The sequence below is a fragment of the Dermacentor silvarum genome, chromosome 2 (assembly GCF_013339745.2).
Source record: "Dermacentor silvarum isolate Dsil-2018 chromosome 2, BIME_Dsil_1.4, whole genome shotgun sequence".
Lineage (NCBI taxonomy): Eukaryota > Metazoa > Arthropoda > Arachnida > Ixodida > Ixodidae > Dermacentor > Dermacentor silvarum.
The window spans coordinates 220694669-220716195 of NC_051155.1; the positions used below are offsets into that span (position 1 = coordinate 220694669).

The following is a 21527-nucleotide window of genomic DNA, read 5'->3' on the forward strand; positions in this document are numbered from 1 at the left end:
ATGCCGCCGACGTCTGAGCGCTGTTGCAATGTGGGCGGTGTTCAAAACAGGGTCGCCGTTACCTTACGCATCGCTGCGTCCAGCTGCACGTGACGGCGCGGCGACGGCTGAGACAATACCACTCACGTGGAGCGTAATGCGAAATATACAAGACGACGAAGGGCAACACAAAGCTCGGGCACAATGTTTCGAACCGACAAACTCAGGCAGTGGGGGGGGGGGGGGGGGGGGGGCACTTAGCATTCACTTCCAGACCCAGTGCGCCATTCAGTGTGCGTGAAAATGTGAGGACTAAATTTATGCACTACAGTCACATACTCCGTAGGTGTGGAACAAAGTTTGTAAAATTCGAAACTGCGCGACACAGCTCCGTCGCGATTGGTGAGGTCGGACACAAAACAATGCGTGATGCGCATGGGACTTCCACGGGATAGCTCACGCGACACACACCTCAAAGAAATCTTGAAATGTACAATTATCCCCGGAATAACGCTGAACAAAATAAACAACGGTAGTTTTAAAACTGGGCCTGCGTTCTTTCACGTAATTGCTGTCCACGATCTTCTCAGCGTTCATGTCGTTATCGTGTCGCTTCCTCGTTCTCTGGCCAACGACAAAACAGTGTTACGTAGGAGCAGTTTAGTGAATGGTGACCTAGAGGACATAATCCCAAAGCTTTTTCATACATTACCGCTTTTTTATTAGTGGTAAATCGCCTTTGCTAGGAATATGTTCGCCTTCACTATTGGTTCGTACTTCGCACGAACTTATTTAGCATGAGAACTGCCCTGTGGATACCGTGGTTCCTGGGGTTGAATTAAAAAAAATACTTATCCTTTGTAAGAACCGCTTGTAATCTGCACGCTACCTACGCTAATGTTATGCCCGCTATCTCACGGAGGGGTGCTATAACGTAAAGCTATTCCCCGAACTCTTTTTATTCCAATCTCCTGACGTCAAATTTACGTAACCACCGACGTATGCGTCGGGCGGTGACCCGCAAAGCTGTCTGAACAACCCAATCAAACACTCTCCTCGTTTATAGGAGGTCACCTTTGTTGGCTTTCAAAACGAATAACATTGCCTGCACTGGGAGGTGTTTGTTATCTAATTGGCTGACAAGAGGCGAGGAGCACGCTCTAGTGGAGAGGGTTTCGATGGGGCCAAGCCAGCACAGTGAAAATAGATAACCGCATGAAGAGGGTGGTGCCGGCTTCTCCGATTGGTCCGCTTCGCCTTACTTAGCTTGCGGTGGCTGGTCGAAAATCGCCGGGGCGTGCAACGGAAGGATATAATGCCGATAAAACGGATCTTCAGCAAGGAAGAGTTAGCAGAGCGATGTCGTATAGCATGCCGAAAGGGCTCGATAACGTTTTACTGCCACGCAAAAAGGTTTATCATGCGCAAATAAATACATGCTCACCGGCAGGTGCGAGTAGCAAGGGCCTGAGCGATCGGCGGGCAGCCATCTTCTATTCCTTTCGGAACGGGGTAGTCTCTGGCTATTCAGAAAATTTTTAATTTGTTCGGCATATTAATGTTTTTTTTTCGCGTACACGTCACTTTGACGCGGTGAGCTTTCGCGGTTTTGTGAGGTCGCGTGACAGACAGGCGAAGTGGGCGCAGTCCGAAAACATTGGACCAATGGCAGAGGGATAATGGTGAAAAGGCGTTGAATAAGGAATAATTATTTTTCTTTTGCGCGGTTTTATCATGCATAATGAGTGTGTACACTTCATATCAGATGGGGAGCTATCGCGGTTTCCGTGACATCGCGTGACAGACAGGCGAAATTGGGATTGGCCCGAAAATGTTTTGACCAATCGTGGTGGGCCGAATGCAGGATTGGAATAGAAAAGTGTGGAATAGCTTTATGTTATAGCGCCCCAGATTCACAAAGCTTTTCTTTCGTAAGTGCTCCTTGCCATTGGCTGGCCGCCTTAGATAATAATATGTCTTGCATGACGTACTCTCCAAGCTAAACTCAACCTGTTAGATAACGGAGCGCTCTCGGAAGAAAAGATCCTTGGACCATGGCCTATGGACTCTTGCATGCAAAAGGCCACAAGAGGCCTTCTGCAGTTCGTGGAGGATACTGGATTATACGAACACTTGTGGCAGCGGAGATTGCCCTGTGACTGACTCTGCGAATGACTGAATATTTTTTTCTTTTCTCTCCTTATCTATTCTTCCCTTTTCGCCCTCCCCAAGTGTAGGGTAGCCAACCGGGCACGTCCTTGGTTAACCTCCCTACCTTTCCCTCTTCGTTGTTCTCTCTCTCTCTTTGCATCCGGATTGGCTGAAATTCTCTCTTACGAACACTTCTAGCGTCAGAAGCTTTTGTGAATCCGGGCCCGGATCCGGTAGTCACAAAATCTTGTCACTTTAGAATTGTTCGTAAGAGAAAGTTTGAGCTAGTCCTGATGCTGGACATAATATGAGCGAAAGCAGCCGGCCAATGGCAAAGACGAAGAAAACGCTTTGTGAATTCCGCACTTTAATTTTTGTTTGAAGCACTGATCACTCTTCTTAGAGCGGTCTTGGAGACACCGGTTTCGTGGCCTTTTCGCTTGTTCTTTATATATATATATATATATATATATATATATATATATATATATATATATATATATATATATATATATATATATATATATCACCAGATTGTACGGTCTGATCGCTTTTACAAAACCTTGTGTCGGGGGGGTTCAAACTTCGGTCACTAAATCTTCGTGTGTGTCTATAGCCTTCTTTTTTTTTTTTCACGTGTGGATGAGGAAATTGACCTGTCGTGGTGGCTCAGTGGCGTTGGCGTTGAGCTGCTAAGCAGGAGGTCGTGGGTCGTTTCCTGGCCGCGGCGGCCGCATTTAGCTGGGGGCGAAATGCAAACGCACTCGTGCGCTTATATTTAGGTGCACGTTAGAGAACACCAGGTAGTCGAAATTAATCCGGAGCCTTCCGCTGTACGGCGCCCCTCATCACCCACTGCAGAGTTTTGGAACGCTAAACCGCACAATATACACTGAAAAAATTGAACGATTGCTGGATCCATTCGTCAAGCTATTTCAATTAAGCGAAATTCGCCAACGCTTGTACCAGTAAGCGCGTAGTTGTCGACGTCATTGTGCGCTGTGTTCATTTGTTCGTTTGTAAATGCCTCTTACTAGCTCTTTCAGCGACGGCGTGCTCAATTGTGGACGCGACCTATTTTTGCCATTTCTATGCAGTGGTGGCAGGGAATAAATCGCAAACATTAAGCTTGGAGTAAATTGAATATTCTGCTAACCTAAACTACTTCCATTTCACTTCAGAGGACCGCTTTTGTGAAGGCGCAACCACGTTTGTCGTGGGGCATGTCGGTAGCAACCTCGCAATACATTTTTAGGGGCGAAGCTCCTTATAGCGGCACCCGTTCCGTCCCCGTCGTCGTAGTAGTAGTGTGTAACCAGTAGTGTGTAACCAGTCTGAGAAAAATGAGAAAAAAAATTCCGAAGTTGTGTCCGTAGCGCGGAATCGAACCAGGGACCCCTCGCTTCCGAGCGCGCGGCGTTAGCCCACTACGCCACGAAGCGGACATGGACACACGCACCACGATGGCAATAAATACCCAACATTAACGAAAGGCCGAGTTTCTAGCGCGTTTCTAACGCGTTTGTGCTAGCGCGTTACGGCCCGTGTAAGAAGCTGGTGTAAGACGCTGTGGCCTCTCCGCCTTACCTTCAACGCGTTTCGAACGCGCTGCCCAAAGCGGTGGCAAGTCAAGTTCAAGTCGAGGAGCGTTTATGAATACGGGGGGTATACTCTCTCAGCAGTCATGTGATGGCGTCGGCAAACGCGGTGCACGTTTCGGCATGTGTAAATGGCTGCGTAAGACGCTGTGGCCGCTCCCCCTTACTAGAGAGTACTGCACGTTTCTAACGCCTTTGTGCTAGCGTCCCCTTAAGCGGGAGATCCGATGATTCCCTCCGGAGCTTCGTCCACTCATCATCATTCACCCCGTGGATATGCTGTGATTTTTTTCTTTCTTGAAATGCTTGCTGTCAATAAATAACTTGTGCATGTAATTCGAACAGGTGAATCAATCATTTTTATTAAGAAACGTAGTAAGATCGACTACAATACCTAAATATTTAATTACTGTGTAATTATGATGACTCATCATAAAATGAACAAAGAGTCATTATACCACCTTGACTTGCTTTCAGTGGAGTCTCAAGTACACCGGCATAAAGTTATGTGTGTGTTTCACACATGTATCGACGGTCGATCATAATTCGTGACAGATGTGGCTAGGAGTGAAAACAGCCAGGAAAAGGCTCAACTAAGACTACACATTGTGGCGCTGTCCGCAGGAGTGCCCAGCTATCAAGGCGAGTACCTGAACATGAGCAAAGTGACGCGGCTGCACATGGGGCCGTACCTGTGCATCGCCTTCAACGGAGTGCAGCCCTCCGTCAGCAAGCGCATACTCCTCAAGGTTGACTGTGAGTATGACATTGAGTTCATAGAGCCAATGTGCGTCTCCAGGCAGCTGCGCGTGATGCCTGGAGAGAACGTGCGAGCGCATGGTTTGGAGATGAAACAGGAGTTCTTCCGACATTTCTATGAAAAAGTTATCTCGGCTCTTATTCACAAACTGAGCTGTTTCGCCGAGTTGGTAGTGCACGATTTGGCGCACGTAGCACAAGACGAACGAGGACGAATGGAGATAAATACACTGAAACACGCAGCGCTAACTTTCATCTACTTCTTATATAAGTGAACCCTACACAATTGCACGAGGTCACCAGCACTGCATTCAACATATACTCTCAAATTTGTGCTTTCTATGATAGTGCGATTGCAAGTTTTGGCATCAAAAGCTCGCCAAGCCGTTGAATACATTGGGCATGCACTGGCTACCTTGTATAATGGAGCAGGGTTTACGTCACATAAAAACATTACGCACATCCAAAGCACATCTTGGAATCTATGTGAAGTGACACTTTCGTGAAGTGGTTGATGAAATGCTATAAATTTACCAATTTCAATCTTGCGTCTTTGACGTAAAGGAAACTGGCCCGCGCGCATTGTTCTGTCGTTCACAGATGGTACGCAATGTGTCTCACTCAGCGATCATCTTAGAGCTCACTTGCTCATTTGTACGGACTATTCGCTTAAGTCGACAATCATCGTCGATGGTTTCTGAAATGTTTTTTTTTTTTTTTTCATGCTTCGACTCTCGCAAAGTTGATTTGCTACACGTAGCTTTCTGTCTTTACTTTCACAACTTCACTTTCCTTTGTTTCCCTTTCCTGTACACGGGATAAGCTGGCCAGATACTACATCCTAATTACACCCTTCATGCGGGAATCTGACAACTTTAGTCCTAGCGTCTACAGTAGTAGGCCAACGATTCTCACCTTCCACGCATTGCCCGCGCCTGCGCAGTTGCCCCCATGATCTGGCAGCCCAACCAGCTGGTCGGCGCGCCGCTGGGCGCCGACGTGACGCTCGAGTGTAATCTGGAGACGCACCCGCGTGGCATGACCTTCTGGGAGCGGGACGACGGCACCATGCTTATCTCGAACGCCAAGTACGACTCGCTGGTGGTCGAGACCGGGCCCTACCGCCTGCTGCTGCGACTCACCATACGGGACCTGAAGCCCGACGACTTCGGCACCTACAAGTGCGTCTCCAAGAACCCGCTCGGGGAGACCGAGGCAAACATCAAGCTCCAAGGTCAGTGACCAATGCTGCTAGATTGCTAATGTTGTTCTGTGTTGTACTAACGCCGCTACTAGTGGCGTAACCAGTGTGGAGAAGTGGTCGACCGATGCTCTATAGGAAATGGGCGTTCGGGATTATTCTGTGAGCAAGCGCTCATACACAACCCTTAACTACATGAACGGGGCTGAGAAGAGGACGAGTAAGGAGGGCTTAAATTCGTATGTCACGTATTAATGGTGCTAAGTACGCGGAATAAATGCAAGAATGACAACGCAGAACGCCTACTGACAACGTAGTGGCTATAGGGACAGCACATTTGACGTATCCGGCTATAATTCTGTCTGCGCTAGGTAGTTCACAACGTTTACAACACGATAATGAGTGACCCACAAGCGTACTTCACATTCGCATTCGTAACCCTGCTGACAGACGGTCTTTACTGTCCTGGTCTTATTTCACTTTGTTTCGCGTCCTGATACACTGTGCCAAGTAACACCGCTGTTCTTTATTAATCTTACCAAATAAGAACCGTGATAAACCCATTCTCTTAAATACATGCTGTTTAGCGGTACTGCCAATAATCACGTCTAGGTGGAATCTGGAAGACTTTTGTTCTTTGGGCTGTTTCTAAACACCCTTTTGCACGCGCTGTGGCAGCAGTGCGTTCATGACCCCGGAAAGATTCCGGTCGTGTATTTTGACAGTAAAGTTCTCAATGGAAAAAGACATATTGTGTCCCACAGTATTCTATAGGATCATGCTCTCTGCGTCCACAGATACAAGGAACGTGCTCCATGCATAGAGCTCATGTAAGCAGAGAGAGAGAGAGAGATAAACGAATAGGGAAAGGTAGGGAGGTTAACCGAGGAGGTGCCTGGTTGGCTACTGGGGAGGGGGAAAGGGGAAGAATAGATAAGGAGAGAAAAGGAAAAAAAAAATTGGAGTCAGTCATTCGCAGAGACAGTCAAGGAAGAATCTCCGCTGTCACAAGCGTTCGTACAATCCAGTACTCTTCACGAACTGCAGAAGGGCTTTTGTGGCCTTTTGCATGCAAGAATGCATAGGCCATGGCCCAAGAATCTTTTCTTCCGAGAGCGTTCTCTCATCTAAGAGGTTGAGTTTAGCTTGGAGAATACGTCGTTGAGTGTCAAAAGATGGACAGTGACACAGAAGGTGCTCGAGAGTCTCGTCGCACCCGCACAAATTGCACGCCGCACTGTTGGCCATCCCTATTAGGAACGAATAGGCGTTGGTAAATGCGACACCCAACCACGTGCGACACAGTAAAGTTGTTTCACGACGGGAGAGTCCAGGTGGTAGGTGAAGTCGCAAGTTAGGGTCAAGAGAGAGCAAACGTGAGTTGGTGAAACCCGGTGAATTCCATCGCAGAAGTGTCATATGGCGAGCAATCGATTGAAGTTGCCGCGCAGCATCCGTTCTTGAGAGTGGTATAGGAACCAGCTGATCTTTGTGATGAGCCGAGCGTGCTGCTTCATCTGCGCTGTCGTTGCCGACAATTCCGCAATGGCTCGGCAACCATTGAAATACAATATCGTGTCCTTCTTCGAGAGCGTGATGATGAATGTAAGCAGCTTTCTTGTTGTATTTATCACTACAATTCACTTGTCAAACATTCTAAGAGCACAGCAAAAGTGGTACCATCTGGGGAGTTCTTTATAGGTTTTTGTAACTTCTGTCGTTCTATAGGGCTTAGCCGGAAGTACTTTGGGAACTCTGTAAAGTAAAAACGCTCTGACGGACCTCAAAAGCACGTATGCACCCATAATGTACGCGGAATTCTAAAGACTGGTATAATCAATTCGCAAACTTGTGATCCTTCAGTTACACATCATCTCCAAGTTTTATCAAGTCCACTGGTTCTACCAACTTTTTATTTGTTTGTGAGTAACACAAGTATCGAAGTACGGTGCTAGAAGAGAAAATGTTCAACACCATACGCACTAGTGGGGACGATGCCTGACGTTGAATGTGTCAGCCTCTTCACTGACATGTTTAAATATTGTTTTTCAGTCGAAAAAATCAGTGAGAAATACTTTCTTAAAGCTGAACCTATTAATCAAGACAAGCGAGCTACTCCTTCACTAAATTCATGTTGAACACTACATCGTATGACTCAATATCTGCAATTCGAGCATCATGTCATTGCCCATGAACGCCACCGAAGACCTTCCAAGCCTTACAGTGTCGAGCCCAGCAAAACAAGGGCCTCGTGACATCAGTGCAGATGCGATGCTCACTTTAACGGTTTCAGAATCTTGACTATTGCAATAAGATTACGATAAACTCATTATAAGTAAATATAGTAAAATAACATTAACGTCTTGGTTGGTTCCTATATCTATTCCAGTTTTACGCTCCTACACGCCATCAATAACTGACCGTCGCCTTTATAATAAGCCAGTGCAGCTCTGTAGTGCAAATCACACATTTTTGCACCATAGTTATTGGGTGAAAATTAATTTTATTCAGTGGTCGAGTGTATAATGTTCAACTTGAGCCTATAGATGCCCATGCAGTACTCATGTACAAGTAGATGACGCTTAAAAACTGCAGATCACTAGTAACTTACACTGCTTGAATCGTTTTGCGGAAAATTCTTTTTCGGAGGGGCTTTAAGTCTTTACCTGTTGATGAAAAAAAAAAAGTGAAGAGAGGCCCTTCAGTATTCGCTTCACATTTTGGCGTAGTGCTTCTCGCGCTTTCACGGATGACACGTTATGCGTTGGGTATCGCTTTTCGTTTCATTTAACACGACCGTGTTCAACATCCTCGCAGAAATACCCAGGCCGACGTCTTCGACTGTCGCGTCCTCCAAGGAGTTCCAAGTCAGGAAACACTGGGAGACAACCTGTAAGTTTGTTTTCTTTCGTGCACGGGCTTTAAGAATGACAACTCGTATAGTATAGTACCAACAAAGCGTCATTTTGCTTTTCTTTACCTTTAAGTTCTTCAATCCCTTTCCCTGCCTAGAATATGGTACTTAAAAATAGGTTTGCTGCCATTCGCGGTGGGCATAGTAGATCCCTAAAGAAAGAGAGACAGACACACAAAAAATGGAGGTATACCAGACAGTTTATTCAGACGCAAGTCCGATTTTCTAGGCTAAACAGGGACAAGGGTGTTAAGAGATGAAAAGAAAGAAAGGGATAAAATAACATTGAGTGTGCGTTCATCCGGAGATGCACATCGAGAATGCAGTCGCTCGCCGAGGTCTGTCGAAAACAGGAACGGCAGCGATGAACCAGTCGCTTTCTAAGCTTGCAGCATATTTGACAAGCGTCCAAAGGAAGGAAGGAAGGAAGGAAGGAAGGAAGGAGGGAGGGAGGGAGGGAGGGAGGGAGGGAGGGAGGGAGGGAGGGAGGGAGGGAGGGAAGGAATAAAGGAAGGAAGGAAGGAATATTCGGAAAGACAGGGAGGTTAGCCAGTTCTCAGACTGGCTGGCTACCCTGTGCTGGGGAAAGGGAGTAAGGGGAATCAAACATAATATAAAAGAGATGTAGAAAAAAAGTGTAAAGAAGAGCACAAAAAATGGAGAATACGGCACTGCGTAAAGTCTGTCTCTGAGACCAGTTCTCCGCAAGAAGCGTAACAACGCTTTCAAAGACCTTCGTCAATGAGAATGAGCCTCAATACTGGCGATTTAAGGTTATGAGATCACGAAAGCGCTGGTCGTCGTATCGGGAACAGATATAGAGCGTTTGTTCGATAGACTATGCTCATAACCGTAAGTGTCGCGTGCAAATGTGCCACCCATCCCGACGAGAAACTAATCAACCTTTGCTACACCCAACCACAAGCGACGCAATAATGTTGCATCGATGCGGGAGAAGCCTTGTGGTAGCTCTAAAGTGAATTTACTACCCCCTTCCAACAGTCTGGAAAGCCATATTTGTCTAGTTAAGCTCCCTACATTTCCTTTAGTTCCTCTCTGCAGTGTCCAACGACAACGTTTTGCGCAGACAACAGCAAAATATTTTAAATATAACCGCCAAGACAGGGGTTTGAAACCAATGCATCAAAACCCGAACGCGTATGCGTACTCTCGCTTGGCATATACTTTTAAGGACAGCCGCCATTTGGGATAATGGACTCGCAAATTATCTGAACTAGCGAATTCGTGAAAAAAGACGTCGCCTTTCTTCTTGTCCACGCTATCTTGGCAACGGAAACGCTACCCGCTTGTGAAACGCGAAAAAAAAAAAGAATAATGTCCGGTGGGGAAGCGACCACATCAATCTTACTCTTCGTCAATGGTCGATCGAAGCTTTTTAAAGCAGCGTCACCGAGTGCTCGGGGATGTAGTTGTATACGGCTCAACGACTAAATTTCATCAATAACTAATTTGATACAAAGCAGTCGTTCTGCAACGTGGACACTGGGTGACGATGTACTCTAAAAAAAATTTAAAAAAGCACAAGAAATCAAAGGAAAGAGCGCATTAGCTGAGTGGATCTTTTCCGAGCAGAGCGCAAGGTTGTCCATCTCGATGGTGAAATAAAATCACAATTTTACAGGCATCAATTTCACGTGCCTGCTCGATGAGTTGGTGCTCAAACTTTATTTTGCCAAATGACCTCCGCGTTGTGAACTTTAAGCTACGAGAAACTCACAATAACCCAACTCGGGAGGACTTTTATACATAGATATATGCGCTTCTTCGTATTTTTTCAGCAACGCAGCAATCCAATGGGCCTCGGCACCACTTGGGAACTCACGCTTCCAACGCTCTGCTCAAAGAAGGTGCGTATACCGAAAACTTTTCTCGGAGTGCTTTCTTTCCGCATCTAATTTTTACTACTTCAGCGCGACACTAAGTTTCCTGACCGTGGTAAGATCACTTTTCTTTAGGAGATGTCACTTGCGATTGCAGAGTGCGCTTATACATAAAAGCGAAGAACTTTGCCAATAAAAATCCCTGATTTACATCGGCCATCATTGAATGACCCATCACTGACTTACATCGTTGATGGAGGAGGTAAAAACTGTGGAAAACGGTTGGACTAGCCCTCTCCTCCTCCTGGATACAGAAAGACATACAGGAATGTGAAAAAAAAAAAAGATTTACAATGCACTCCTAAAATAGAAAAATAAAATAGATGGGGTAGGTGTAAACAAACACAAAAACATAAATGCGGGAGCTTTGAGTCATTAAATAAACGTAATCATGTACTTCACAGTAATAAGCAGTTAAAGTACTCAAAACATTCAACATCATCATGAAACGTAACCATCACAATGTACATCATACAAAATTTACTATGCTGTCGTACACATACATGGTTACAAAAACGGCAATCACACATTACGTAACCATGAGCGGTGGAACACGGACATGTTTCAATAAATAAATAAATAAATAAATAAATAAATAAATAAATAAATAATAAATAATAAATAATAAATAAATAAATAAATAAATAAATAAATAGAAACTCGCCGGAATTTTCTTCCATCACCTCCATCTATTCAACTAATAAATAACCTTTTTTTTTTAGTTTTTTATTTGCAAGAAAGTCGCAAAACTGTAGGCAAAGAGAATCATCGTCACGCTCGGAAATCGCTTAGCCAACAAGTTGTCAAGAAGACAAAATAAACGTCTGCCACAGGAACTTTTGAATTTCGTCGAACATTTTTCTTTATTATAATAAGAGTAGTTGTCTTACAAACGTCAGCTAGTATCACATACGGCATAGCAGGTAGCACACATTAGGGGGATCGGGTTGCGCACAGAGCACGCGAATGTATTATGAAATATCACTTTCTTAATATTGCTCTAGGGCGCAGAGGAGAGTATTCAACTGAAGAAGAAGGCACTCAGGGTTACCCTCCTCCGAACTTCAACCAGGACTACGAGAGATCAGGTGAGTTTTCTGCAGATTAACTTTTTGTTGGCAGTTGTTTTTTTTCTCTCCCATCTTAAGTTATTAGTGGCATCCGAGTCCTTTAAAACATTGTGATACGTCACGCTGCAGGCACAACAATAAATTTTTTTCTAGTATTAAGCGACGAATTATGTCTTGCCCGCCTCGGTATTCGACTGTTATAGCTTACCGGGCTTCATTTATTCGAGTACTTCCCAAGAATCATTAAAAATCATTTTTTATAAACGAAGGAAGAAAAAGAAACCGGGAGAATACAGTAAACAGGGGCCTCGAGTGACGGGTGAAAGTTATTAGCCACCGCGAAATACGCCTGATAAAATCGCGCTGAAATCGCGGAACGTAAGAACAATACATTCACAGCCTGTCTGTTCTATATCTTCCTCTTTTTTTTTACTATCGCGCATTTTTTTTTTTCGCTCGGTTTCTCTGAGCCTTCGAAGATTCGAGCATGTACTATATTTAGAGCACCAGCACCGGTCCTTCGACACAGCCGTCATGGCTGGCGCATATACGTGTTTTATGAAGCCGCGACGGGAAGGGGACGACGTCTTATGGCTGTGTGCGCTCTCCGCACAATGCGCCAGAGCTCGGCCAAGGCCTCGCGGGCGCATTTACATGCGACCGAGCGGCGTGTCTCCTCTTCGGAATAAATGGCCGACCCGTGTATATAGGAATATAGCCCCCCTCGTCACTCGTCACTAGTCGTAGTCGCTGTCTGCGACGGCGGCGGCATCACTCGGCAAGCGGGCCGACACTGCAATTTGCCCGAATGGGCGCCCATCGTACCCGTAGTCGCTGTATACGCTCAATAGTGCGCTCATTTACGGCCGCTCGTATAAAAGGAGAGGCCCTTTACCCCCTGTTGCGGATCCACTGGCTTTCCCCCGCACAAGCCCTTTTCCTTCCCGCCGCTCTCATCTATCGCGCAAAAGCGCGATAGATGAGAACTTACGCTTACATAGCACATAGAGTATGCTGTGAGTAAGAGGCGTCGTGCTCTCGAGCTGTCGAGGTCAGGGGTTCGATCACCGCATTTGATAACCGGCGCGTTTCGACACGAGTGAAACACGCTGACGCCTTCGTGTCGTATTTTTTTTTTTTTTTTTTTGGGGGGGGGGGGGCGTTCGACATCCTCTACCCTGCCCTCTGCAAGTTAACGGAAAGTGAGTCCCGCTGACGCCTTCGTGTCGTAATTTTTTTTTTTTTTTTTGGCGTTCAAACTCATCTACCCTGCCCTCTGCAAATTAACTGAAAGTGAGTGCATAGCCTTCGTGTTTTATTGCAATAGCAATTATATGGACACTCAAAAGCAGATTTCTGCCGCCGGCGTCGCCGTCGTCGTCGCCGTCGCCGTGAGGTTCCGTATGACGTCAATGGAGATGAAATCGTCGCCGCGCGCCGAACGCTGTATGTGCGAGTGAAAGGGGGCGAGGGGTGCGCGCTTTCAGGGTGAGTGAACGCACGGCAAAGAACAAACGCGCGTTCTGCGCCGTGCTCCCAAGGGCTGCAGAAGTAGGTGCCTCTTTCCTCCTTTACAATCACCATATATGTACAGCAAACGCGCCTTCTTCCGACGCGCGAGAGGCCGTGGGGGAGGGACGGGAGGCGACGTTTAGCTGCGGCACCAAGTGCCTATTTATATGCAGAGGCTCCGGCAACAGTCACCAACGCCGCACGCATTTTGAGCGAACGCGGGCAAAACGCCGACGGCGTCGACAACAGTTCTGCGTGTTGCCGGTGCTGCTGCATGCCCAAGTTTATACAGCTGATAAAGCTAGTATCATTACTCCGTATAGCTCCCTACAAATTTGCTATCGCAATTGATGCCTCGCCTTTCAGGTGAAACTGCGACAACTTTTTTTTGACCTCCGGGGTTGCTCTATGGTCACGGAGTTCCACTGCTAAATACGAGGTTCAGGGGTCGATTCCAGGCCGCGGCGCTCCATTCTAATAGTGTACGAAGTGCAGAAACACTCGTGTATTGAGATGTACGTACATAATAAATGACTTCCGGTGATCGAAAGCTTATTCCGAAGCCCTCAGCAGTACAGCGTCTCTCAGCGTCTGGGCTGCTTTCAGACGTCGTGTCCCGCAAATGAACAAAGTATTGGAGTCAGTGTGTTCGATCACCGGCTGCGACGACGGCGCGTTTAGACGAGATTGAAATACACTGATGCCCGTGTGTCGAAATCTTGATGCTCCTTGTTTTGGCAACCCTAAATTAAGTGAGTGAGCTTTTTTTGAGTGCGTTGTCGTGAAGCGTTTCATTGCCTGCTATGCTTCCACGAAGCTGTTCTGTCCGATGCTTTTCAGGAAATGTCAATCGCACCCAGTTAACCTAATCGCAACCTCGTTTCCATGACCGTCTTTTCGATGTTCTGTTTGGCGCAGCCATGAATGGTCATGTATGGCGTCACGTGTATCATTGCACTCTGCGGCGAACGACCTAGCTTGCAACGTTAGCCGTCCAATGTCCATCTTTAGAACCCGTACTGAAAAAAAAACCGTACTAAAAAAAAAAGAAAGGAAAAGTTGTGCAATAAGGACAGCCGAGAGGACAATGGCTTATAGTAAGGGTGGCAGCTCAGTCTTATGAACAAGCTGTGAGGAACTGGGGCCGTATTGACATTCCTTCATAAGTGCTGTCATAAGTGCTGTTTCCTTCACTAATAATATATGCAACATCACAATTTACAGTAAAATTCAAAGGGCGTAAAAAAGGACACTGACAAGACTGAACAACACAACAGCCACTTGTGTTGGATGTACAGCACTCGCGCGCATAAGGAACTACTACCTTTCAGGTCATCCCACTTTAAGATAGGTAAGAGACTAATTGCGTCATTTTGTTTGAAGTCAGCGGTCCGAAAGTCATGTGACCATTGCGCTGAAACTAGTTTTAGCAGTTAGTTGCAAAGGTTGCGGAGGGCTGGGCCGGTATTTTGTAGCGATGCCTTTCCGATGCCAATGCCTTTTATCGTAACGGCGTTAAGGGCCCAGTGTCGCAGTATATCCGGCGTCGGCAACCGGCGTCGGCGTGCGATGTCGGCGGGTGGCGGAGAAAATCATCCGGAACAAAGTAAACCCTCCGAATATATTTAGGTACATGTATATTCCACGCCTTCTTATATGACATGCGGTATATGCGGGTTATATTGCCACACCATTCTATCATTAATGTTGCTCATACTTTGTCTTGCATTCTTGGCAAGCTATTCCACGGAATTTTGAGAATGACAATCCACAAACAAATGTCATGAAACAAAACACCCACAACGCATGCCTTTTATGTTAAATCTTCTCAGACTGAAATAATAAAAGTACGAAACAAAAACAGAAGCCTGAAAATTATGCAATTTTTTTTTGTCGCGGCTGTGCAAAGGCCGCGTTTCTACCAGAAAGCTCGCCTTCGTGCATAGTGTTCGCCGCCAGTGTTTCCCGGTAACCATTACGGTTGCTTAAGCTGCAGTTGTAGGGAAGCGTGAGAAGCAGTAAGCGATCTTTGAATGCTACTGCGTTCCACTCTTAAAAGCAAAGCTTAAGCGTCCTACAAATTATTTTCGCGCTTTTCGCGCTTGGTCAGTGGTCAGAGCGACGGTCCGCTCACGTTATCAACGGGATCAGCCGGCTGTGAGCGGTGGATTATTATTATTATTATTTGATTTGTACACATATACACACAAGGACACAAAGGGATTAAGGAAGGAGCAAGCTGACAACTGCCACCGAGAGGGGCACAACGCCTGCCTACTCCTATAGGAGGAGGGAATAGAGGAAATGAAAATATGAGAAAAGAAAAGAAGAAATCAAGAAATGACGGAGACACAGACAGAACAAAAGAAAATACAGATAATGTCTATAAACGGGAGGCCAAGTCAGTGTCCCTCAGAAAACTTAGCAGCGCTCGATGGGCCTGGTCACGTCTTGCAGCGCTCCCCCTTGGATGATAAGTGGATGATAAGCGGTGGATGATAAGTATAGAATAAAGCATAACGCATCGCTACGAAATACCGGCCCAGGGTACAATGAATTTACTTTGGTGGCAGTAGCCAAAACGCTTTTTCAGAAATTGAAAGTAAGACGACATGGCAAATAAAAACACGCAGGAACAAACCTTAAGTGGCACCTTATATACGCAAGTTGTCGCATAATTTTAAGAGGGTGAAGAACAGGCATAACGTGACGGTCATGTTCTCCACACCACATAAACTTTCTCGACCCTCCACGCGTATTCCAGGGAAGGAAATCATGCAAGGCTGCAGAAAGAAGCACTAAAAGCCGTTTGCGGAGTGCGCGATCGGGGTGGTACGAGATACCCCCCAGTCTTGTGGGAGGGGTTACGTGGGGCAGACGGGGAGGTGCGTGAACGACCGGGCCCGAGAGCACGCCTCGTCACTGTAAAAGAGGAGAAATGTGCATTTGCCCACGCACTGAGATAGCTACAAGTGTGTGCCATTGTTTGGCGAGATAACGATACTAGGTGGAAACAGGGTCACTGTGGCGCATAAGCTCTTGGAGGCTTTCTTTATCAAGCAGAGGGGTGGCGATTGCGTTAGTGACACATCTGTTGGCTTGTGGAAGGTATAAGCGAGGTTGCTGGAGACGTTGAGCAGACAAGGTCCTTACGTGCGATAAAGAACCGACGGAAAATTTTCGTTTTGAGCACTTCTGTGACGTTTGCGTCGCGCATGTGCATACCTGGAATTCTCATTTCATAATTTCGCCATAGTAGTTAGTGAGCGCTTGTGTTGTACAGTCTTGTGCGTATCCTTTTTTTCCGCTTTCTTTAATGTTACTGTATACCATGAACCAGCTAGCCCAGCAGCAAGCCTAGTTGAACATCGCGATTGTCTGGCATCTGCTATTACAAAAAAAATTTCAACGTAGAAATGTATTTGTGAATCCGCGCCCTGATTACGGAGGATCGTTAGGCGCTCAAGTGCACTTCTCTGAAACTCGGCATCCAATTAAGGGCTTTGACGTTTTTTGAGTTATCGATTTTGAGTGTATTGTTGGTTTCACCAACTTCGATCTCTTAAAAACGAAATTTCTTTCTTATATTACGGCATAAGGTGTTACGCTACCGGCACGTTACGCGAGGGAATTTTTTTAAAACCACATTCTCTTGATAATTACTTGACATCAGATCAATTTTTTTTCTGTCCACACGTTAGCTTTTCTAAGTGGTAAAAGGGGCTTTTTTTCGTATTAGGGCATCTTTTCGCTTGCGATAGCAAGTAGCACGTTGTATTTGAACTGATTTGTGAAGCCTCTTGTCTGAAGCCTCCTGGGCGTCATATGTTCTCCCGACATGGACGTATACACTGAGGTCCGCATCGAAATCTCGGAAGCAACCACCGTCGTTCGCCGAATGCAGTCCAAATGGCGCTGTAATATCGCACCACAGCAAACACAGAGGCTTTACTAAGCCGTGTAGTATCAACGCCTTACTTCGCGCATGTTATTGAAGGTGCGTTTGAACAGCCGATTGATGCGTAAGAGCACATACGCCAGTGTCACCGTGTGCAAAAGAGACCTGACATCACTATCGCAAGTTGTTTCCGTCGCAGTTTCAAGCAAACGATATTTCTGTCGTTCTTGTTTTTTTAATGGCACGCCATTTCATTGATTCTTCCTATCAGGAGACAAAAGTTGTGTTCAACAGCTTGTCGCTAACCATTTTCTTTTTTTCTCTGTTCACGCAGCAGACAAGGACAGTACGCGACCGTCGTCCGGTCACAACCTGGCTACGCAGACTCGCACCGCGTCTTCCGTCGTGGTCCTGGCCGCAGTTAGCGCTTTGCTGCTTCGCATCTGCGGCGTCTGATCCCTGCTTCCACCGAGGACCGCTGCCATTGGGAAACTACGCGCGTACTGCTTCCAGACCCTGCGCGCAGCCAACGTGGAGAAAAATGAAAAAAAAAAGAAGTAAAAAAAAAGAGAAACTGAATAATGAAACGCGTTGCTAAGAATCGCATTTTTCTGTTCGTTCGTCCCCGCCATCTGCTTCACTCGAGCCGGAAGCGGAAAGAAAAAGTGATGAAAAGAAAAAAAAAGTGTCACGAACTATCACCGTTAAACGGGTGACCTCTCGCGAAAGAACTGATGGACGCTCAGTGCAAGGCGACAACGGTGCTTCGGTGCTCCTCAGATCCTAACAACCGTCGTGGGAACATGCTTCGGGCCGCTCCGCAGTGGTTGTAAGGGTAACAGCTCTAGCGCCAAACCACCGAAGCAGCCACCGACGACATCTGCTCGGGTAACCTGCGGGCACACCTGAGCCACCGACTCCCAACTTATCCTGCTCCTCCTACCCCTACTTGCTCCCTGTTTCTGTCGAAAAAAAAAAAAAGAAAAGAAAAGGAAACGATGTGCCAACAGATGCCAACTCAAAGGAAAAGAACAAAGCAAGTTGTAGCTGAATTTCTTGAGAATGGTGAACGCTTAACAGAATGTTGTCACAGTTTAGCAAGTTGCAAAGTGCGCCAACTCGAGAGCTGCTGCTGCTGCTTCTTTATCTTAGAGCGGTAGGAGTCAGAAACCATCGGTGCTGGAAACAAAATATCAGAGTGAAACTACAGCTTTACTATCGCTGTCTAGAGAAGGTGACTAAAGCTGTATGTTTGATTCTTACATATACTTTTATCTACTTTGACGTATTCATAATGTGGCGATAATATAAAAAAAGCATAAAGAATGACCCAAAGTGGCCCAATTTTTCTCACCAAGAACTGATAGTTGGAGCCCGAATGTTATAATTTTTAGACCCTCCTGATGGAGGATGCAGAAATTAGCAAAAAAAAATTAAAAATTTAATACTGAAACATTGACGTTATCGCTGTTACGTTGCGTTGCGTTAAAGCGACGTTGATAATTAGGACGCACGAGGTTCATCAAGTTTAAACTTCAAACGTCCTTTTATCAACATATCCTCTTTCCTGTCCCCTGATCTCAGTCCGCTTTATATCAATAAAGTTCGACAGGCGTGTGACCTATGCTTTCTAGACATACGGGTAACTATCTAGAGTAAACATCTTACCACAGCAGCTCTCGAGTTTCGTGGGACCGTGTGTTTTGTCATGAAAGCGGGTAGAAATGGGCTTCTTGCGCTCTGTAAGCACGAGCAGTCTTTGTCAAAAGTTCAGAATCCGCTGCATCCATGGCCAGCCTCCTCGCACACTGCAGGGACCTTTGTGGGACTGTTTTCGTTTCAAAGGACGAAAGATTTAAAGAGGCAGTGTTCCTCACTTTTCCGAGTTTCGCATCGCGAGGCGTACCACAGAAGCTCTGCTCTGGGGTCGTGCAGCAGGTCTCCTTAGTCGCCGAGCGGCTCCGGAAATTTTGACAAACACTGTATCTCCTCCGAAGGCTGTGGCAGCAGCTTCGCTTTAACCGCTCTGATGGGTTGGTGTTTTCTTTTGTGTAGTTGTATAGAAGGCCACACGAGTTGAATGCACTATTTTGGTTACGACACATCGTGCGAACAGTTCTTTTTTTGTGACTCGATGGAGGCGAGACTTCTGGCGTCCTCGCCTTTGATGGTCTCGGCTAAACGGAACGCTACAACGCAGTGGTACTTTTAAACGCACTAGTGAAGGGCCACGTAGCATTTCTGTAGAACGGCAGACGTACGATGCATTTTAGCTTCAGCGAGCCTGGGCTTCTGCGTGCTGCTAAATTACGCCATTGCATGACTGGATTACGTCATCGCGGGCAGTTGTAAATGTCTACGTCGTGCGTTGCTAATACTGTATACGGTGCGATCAACTTTGAAATGCGGTGTTAAAGAATTGACTGCTCAGCGGGCTCTCTGAAGCTAAAAGCATTAACCTTGCATATGATGCCGGGTTTGAGGCCACTGCACTTGTATTTTGTTGTAGATACATTTTTTTTTTCGCTGTTAAACGACAAAAGATGACTCTTATTACTGCTATAACTACTGCTTAGTTTTCATTCGTTCAGTGAGCCGCGAGTATATTGCGTGCTTTTGTATATATGTACGTAGTGAAGTTGATTTCTTTCTCACTATCGAGGTTACATATGTTTTGTTGCGACAAAATTTTCTCGTGACAAATACTGTCGCGTGGTCAACGCTGTCAGTGTTATAAAAGAGTACACTTACCTTAATTATACCGCACCCTCTTTTCATTACAAATCACTTTCTTGTGCTGTGTCACTTTTTTTTTTCTTTCTCTTTTTGCCTGCTCACTCGACTTACTGGCAAACAGCTTCTCTGTATGTACTGCTTGGGTGACAAAAACGAGCTTTCGAAGAAATAAAGTTGTACAGTACGTGGAGCTCACCAACCCCGTGTCTACGTCATTCAACGAACACAAAACATCTTCACGATCAACACCATACACAGCGAGGAAAATGTTGCAAGTCATCGGGTACGTTACGTACCTCTCTCTTCGGAAGGTAGTGCAGTGGGCTTGCGTGTGACTGCTGCTACTAATTGCCAGAGGTGCAATCTCTAAAGGCCTAGCTATGCTTGCAGCGAGAAAGAGAGAGAGATAGAAATAAAATAAAAGGCGGGAACGTTAACCAGGTTGCGCCTGGTTAACCTGGTGCAGGGAGACTCGAGTTTATAGCGGCGGGGCATTCTTGGCTAGTCGGGTAGCGCTATTCGCGCGTTTGCACTGCGAAAGCACTATTGATTTTCCTAAGATCTAGAGGTATTAACAAAGCTTTGTGAATAGCTACTTAAACAGTGGAGTAGTGCTTTTGCTGCTTTCTGTGCGCGTGACAGTTTAGCCCATGGTCCCAACACATTTTATTCTGCGAACGCGTTGTCGTCCAGGCGGCTTATAAAACATAAACTAAAGTCTGTCTTTCTTTATCGGCGACTGCCCTTGATTGCGAGGTGAAAGCTGTTATTTGTGCACGCTCATCTTTTGTTACCCCTCTCTGTTCTTTTTCCTTTCCCTATTCTTTTTTCTCCCTCTTCTCCCTTTCTCAGTGTAAGGTAGCAAACCAGGCACCATTTGGTTAACCTCCCGGTCTTTCATTTTTTTTTACTCTCGTGAATAGCTTCAATGTGTGTGTGGATGTGCGTGTATGTACTGCATATGTGTTTGTGTGATCATTGCGTATGCCGCACTTCTCAACCAGCACCTTGTGTAGAAGGCCAGGTCACCAACCAGGCTGACGCCCCCATCTTCCTTGTAAATTAGCATTTCTGTATCTCTCGCTCTCGACCAGAACATACGAGTGCACTGCGGCAGTCAACGTAGGGTACGTATCAGTATAAGATACACTAACGAGAACCTACCAGTTTCAGTTTACTACGTCACATAAAGCGAATTGCCCCTTCACGTGAATAAAGTGCTAATCTCAAAACGAGTGCAGACGTCGTGACAAGTTGTTATTTTTTTATTTTGGTCCAGCAGCCATTGGCCATGCCTTGTTTAGTATGCCGGTTATCGTCACATGACTGAGGCTATATATAGGCAGCATTGTTAGTGAAGGAGTACTTCGGTCAGCATACGGGAGGACGGAACAACTGCGAATGCTGAGTGTTTTTGCCTGTCCTTCTGCCGTGGAATAGTGCAAGGTTTTATTTATTAATAAACGTAATCTCTCTCTCCTCTCTCTCTCTCCTAAATTCACAAATGTTTTTGTATGCAAGTCCTCTTTACCATAGTTTACCAATGGCCTTCGCTAATGTGTCCCCATATTGAACAATTCGCGCATAGTTCATTGTCCCTATAGCAATGTAAACTGTCATATCCCTTTCCCTTTCACCTTACCAAGATGAGGAGTAACAGGCTATAGACACGCTCATCCGGCCGACCTATACTACTGTTTCTTTATTAAACTATTTCCCTGTCAACAGCATGATTGGTCGACGTTTGCTCTTGCGAACAGTTCCAGCGTAAGAACATTGTTGAAAATACGGGCCCAACTGTGCATGAT

The 21527-nt window shown here is 46.0% G+C and overlaps 1 protein-coding gene across 3 annotated transcripts in view; it reads left to right on the plus strand.

Moving 5' to 3' along the window:
* The window catches only part of LOC119442692 (neurotrimin), a 242401-nt gene extending 222487 nt beyond the window's left edge, over positions 1-19914 (plus strand). For 2 of the 3 annotated variants that reach the window (XM_049662319.1, XM_037707661.2), the window contains exons 5-10: positions 4353-4484; positions 5431-5721; positions 8506-8580; positions 10402-10470; positions 11508-11591; positions 17318-19914. In XM_049662319.1, the coding sequence (XP_049518276.1) occupies positions 4353-4484; positions 5431-5721; positions 8506-8580; positions 10402-10470; positions 11508-11591; positions 17318-17439 (773 nt within the window). In that variant the 3' untranslated portion in view covers positions 17440-19914. The remainder of the gene's footprint in view (positions 1-4352; positions 4485-5430; positions 5722-8505; positions 8581-10401; positions 10471-11507; positions 11592-17317) is intronic. The other variant, XM_049662320.1, reaches the window with a different exon arrangement.
* Positions 19915-21527: the final 1613 nt, after the last annotated feature.